The sequence below is a fragment of the Misgurnus anguillicaudatus genome, chromosome 11 (genome assembly GCF_027580225.2).
Source record: "Misgurnus anguillicaudatus chromosome 11, ASM2758022v2, whole genome shotgun sequence".
NCBI lineage: Eukaryota > Metazoa > Chordata > Actinopteri > Cypriniformes > Cobitidae > Misgurnus > Misgurnus anguillicaudatus.
This window is the reverse complement of record NC_073347.2, coordinates 18,833,266-18,837,912: the sequence shown is the minus strand read 5'-3', so window position 1 is coordinate 18,837,912 and position 4,647 is coordinate 18,833,266. Positions and strand designations below refer to the sequence as shown.

The following is a 4,647-nucleotide window of genomic DNA, read 5'->3' as shown; positions in this document are numbered from 1 at the left end:
ATAATTCTCTGAAGAGAGAGTTTGAATTAAATCAACAAACAATCTGCATGTGTAAAATATATCTACCGTGTTTAAGTTTCATGCTATATTTGGTATATACTGTGTTTTTACTACAGTTACCATAGTGGCCATGATATAGTAATCCATAGACTCAAAAAATATTATTACAAAATAGTGCTACATAGCACCTGTAAAGCACCTATGAAGAACAATCTGGGGGTGATATAGTTCTATATAGCACAATATGGTTCTACACAGGTACTACATAGATGCTATAAAGCACTTAAAATGGTTCCTCTATGATAATGAGCCATTGAACCACCGTTTATTTTTAGGTAACCACAATTTTATCATGTTTTACTACAGTAAATAACCTTAATATTTGCTGAAAAATAATTTGCATAATATTAAAACCTACATTTTATTTACAGTGCTTTAGATGGAAAAGAACATTTACTTGATTTGCACTTAATGACATTTAAAAGATAACTATGGTTATTTTAAATGCGTATTGGATTGTCCTAGCAGATATTCAGTTTATTGTAATGTAATACACTTATAACATAATGTGATATCTGAGCCCAGTTTCTGAAATATTCATGCAAAGCTACCACACAGACAGTAGAAGGTCTACTTACATGGAGGCTGAAGAGCAAGAACTAAAATGTCCAGTGTGCTTAGAGAATTTTACAGACCCGGTTTGCCTTCCATGTGGACACAACTTCTGCCAATCTTGCATCCAAGCTGTCTGGAACATGGATGATGACCCCAAAACATTTAAAGGAGGGCCTTTATTCTGCCCTGAATGTCAGATCATACTTCCATCTGACCTTAAGCTTGAGATCAACTCAGGTTTTCAAAGGAAATTTCAAGATGTCCTTGCACAAGGTCTTCCACTAGACCAATCTCAGACGACACCTTCAACTATCATGTGTGACCACTGCATTGAGAAGACTGAGGTGGCTGTGAAGAGCTGCCTCACCTGTGATGCCTCACTGTGTTCTGCGCACACTCTTCTGCATCAGCAGAGAAAGGTCTTAAGAGGACACTCGCTCATTGAGGTAACAGAGGATTTGATTTCCTTTAAGTGTAAGGAGCATGGAGAGGAACTGAAGCTCTTCTGTCAGGAGGACCAGGTTGCTGTATGTTGTCTTTGCATTGTGGTTGGGTTGCATAAGAATCACCAGGCTGTCAAGTTAGAGGAAGCATGCTCAGAATTCAAGGTAAATATAATATATTTTTATTTTAGAGTTTTAACTTGTAAATGATCATATTTATAATTTTGATAGGTACATTTGGATTAGTTACACTTACTGTAGTTTACTGTTTTTTTTAGAAAGTGCTAAAAAGCAATGAATCACTTCTTCTACAGAGGAGAGATTTAGCTGAGTGTGCTGTGCAAGATTTGGGGTCATTATTTTCTGAAGTCTCGGTGGGTATTTCATAAAGAGTATGAATACATAAAGCCAGTAAAAAGTTGTAATTTTAAAGTATTTTTGTCTTGTTTTCAGCACAAATATCTAGTCTAGTCTAGTTTTCAGACAAAAATATACAATTTAAGTGAATATGTGCTTAAAACAAGCAGAAATATCTTCCTATGGGGTGAGAAAATTTTTCTTGAATTAAGTGTTTAAGAAAAAAGTAAACTTATTTTAAGACCCCCCCCCACCATTGGCAGATATTTTTGCTTGTTTTAACCACACATTCGCTTAAATTTTATATTTTTTGTCTAAAAACTAGACTTATTTTCTTAGGGTCATTTTGCTCATCAAGAAAATGCATCTTAATTTAAGAATTTTTAGATATTTCTACTAAAACAAGGCAAAAATACTAAGTAAGGAATTCATTTTTGTAGTGTTCTATTGCAATGTAAATTAATCAGTTGCTAATTAATTCAAATTTCCAAGCAATGAGAATTACCTTTACCTGTGTGTTGGTTTTCAGAAAAATGCACAAGCATACCGACTTAAAATAGTTGAGAAATACAGGCAGATTAAAGCACAAATTGAGGAAGATCAAAAGCTAATGTTGACCATTCTGGAAACAGAGGAGTTTTATACCAACAAGTGGCTGAAATGGAGAAGTGAATCACTGCAGCGTCACATAAGAGATATTAACACTGTGCTAAAATCAAGCCAGTCGCTCCTTCAGGAAGAGAATGACATCATATTTCTGCAGGTTCATATTACAGTTTAACAGTGTGGGATTTTTGTTCGATTGTTTATTTATTTTTGTAATTTGTATGCACATTTTATTTCCTTTTTCCTTTTCGTATTCTATCAATAACAGGCTACAAAATTACTCTTACAGCATCTCAGAAAACATGGACTTGGGTGAGTTTTATCATATTGTCCATAACTTGTGCTTCTTCATAGTTTATGTAATGTTTTTCTATGGGAAAATGTTTCACACTTTGAAAGCATCAATGTGACTTTAGACTGTTTTTAACTTACAACAAAACAATGGTGACATATTAATGTTTACACAAATTTCTCATTGTGGCTGTAGATCCCATGTGAATTTGCCACATGTGCTTGTAACAGAGCAAAAGCACAACATAACAGACAAGATGAAGACAGCTGAAAAGCTGGCTGACAACTTACATGAAGTTGTTTTTCAAAACACTCAACGACTCTGGTCTAGTAAGTGTGATCTTTAAAGGGGATATATCATATTTATATTTAAAGGGGACTTTTTCCATATTTAAGTGCTAAAATTGGGTCCCCAGTGCTTCTATCAACCTAAAAAATGTGAAAAAGAACAACCCAGTAACTTTGGCAAACCATTCTCTGCAAGCATGTGAAAAAACCGGTCATTGAAATTTGGCTCCCCTTGTGATGTCAGCAGGGGATAATACCGCCCCCTGCACTACCCAACCAAGACACTGTCATTTAGTGCAGAGATCAGCTCATTTGCATTTAAAAGGACAGACACAAAAACTGCACATTTTTGCTCACACCTACAACGTGTCAATTTTAACATATAATAAATTATCTATATGGTATTTTGAGCTAGAACTTCACATATATATTCTGGGGACACCAAAGATCTATTTTACATCTTAAAATGACCCCTTTAAATGATATTAATTAAAAAGACCATTACTGGAATATTTTCTTATTTTACAAAATATGTAAATAAAGTATTTTATTATTGTGTCGTTTTCACCCTAAGGTCTCAGAGCAATAAGTCTAGACCCAGAGACAGCACATCCTGAGTTAAAGGTCTCAGAAGACTGCCTGGAGGTACACTGGAGTAAGAAGACAGCCCAAAAGAAGAAACAGAGAGTCCACATCACTTCTCAATACAGTGTACAGGCAAAGGAGAGATTCTCCAGTGGTTCCCACTTCTGGGAGGTGGCCGTCTGGAAGAAACCCTATTGGTTGATTGGCCTCTCATATGGGTCAGCTACTGGAGAAGACAATTCAGTGCATTCCAATGGTGGCTTTAACAATGTGTTTTGTTACATATATCATGGTAATGGAATATATCTTGTTTGTCAGGACTTTAATGAAAAGGCACTGACAATAGGGAAAAAGATCCAAAAAGTTGGTGTGTGGGTAGATATTGAGAAAGGGGCAGTGATGTTTTATGACGCTGATACGCTGACATTGCTTCATTCGTTTTCTGTAGATTTGTTGGGGCCAGTCTGCCCTGTTTTTAATCCTTGCATTGATATAAATGGGATAAACCGTCAGCCTCTTGCTATCGTCCATCCAAGAAACAAAAATAATTCTTAAAGCTCCCAACAAAACAGACAACCAATTTCTTAGTTACATAAATAACAAGTAAAAAATATAGCTGCAAGCAGCGATACCGGGGTCAAGCCAAACATGGCAAAAATAATTCATACGTGATGACTGTCATGATTTAAGATCTAAGTTTGCACTAGTTTTAGGAAAAAATAGACATTTTTTGTATCTTTTGACCACTAGGGGGCACTGTGCCGAAACAAGAGATGGTGCCTCAGGCCATGCATGTGATGACACATACCAAATTTAGTGTAAATACGATAAAGCGATACAGAGATATAGCCTTAAATGACTTGACCACTAGTGGGCACTGACCAAAACAATAGATGGTGACTCAGGTCTTGATTGTGATGACACATACCAAATTTAGTGTAAATACGATAAAGCGATACGGAGATATAGCCTTAAATGACTTGACCACTAGGGGGCACTGACCAAAACAATAGATGGTGACTCAGGTCATGATTGTGATGATACCCACCAAATTTGGTGTAAATGCGATAAAGAGATGCAGAGATATAGCTTCAAATCTCTTGACCACTAGGGGGCGCCGAAAAGTTTACAAGCCCTCTCAGAACATGTTGCTGATGAACCATACCTAGTTTCATAACAATACGCAATTGCGTTTATGAAATACTTGAACTTAAAGAAAAATTCAAAATGGCCGACACACAAAATGGCCAACCAAAAACCATGTGGTATCGTTTGACTCGGCATGCCTCACGAAATCTAACAAGACCACTCTCATAACTTTACATTCAAGTTTGGAGTAGTTATAAGCAAAAATAGACATTTTTTATATCTCATGACCAGTAGGGGGCAGTGTGACGAAACGGTGCATGCACCCTCAGGTCATCACTGTTATGACATATACCAAGTCTCATATTAATACGCA

General features: G+C 36.2%; 1 protein-coding gene across 1 annotated transcript; it reads left to right on the top strand.

The window, feature by feature from the left end:
• The first annotated feature begins 474 nt into the window (after positions 1 to 474).
• On the top strand, positions 475 to 3,902 carry LOC129416819 (E3 ubiquitin-protein ligase TRIM62). The gene is made up of 6 exons (XM_055171242.2): positions 475 to 1,223; positions 1,337 to 1,432; positions 1,945 to 2,178; positions 2,290 to 2,333; positions 2,509 to 2,642; positions 3,175 to 3,902. The coding sequence occupies exons 1-6, from the start codon at positions 600 to 602 to the stop codon at positions 3,738 to 3,740; spliced, it is 1,698 nt and encodes a 565-aa protein (XP_055027217.2). The 5' UTR covers positions 475 to 599; the 3' UTR covers positions 3,741 to 3,902.
• The last annotated feature ends 745 nt before the right edge of the window (positions 3,903 to 4,647 follow it).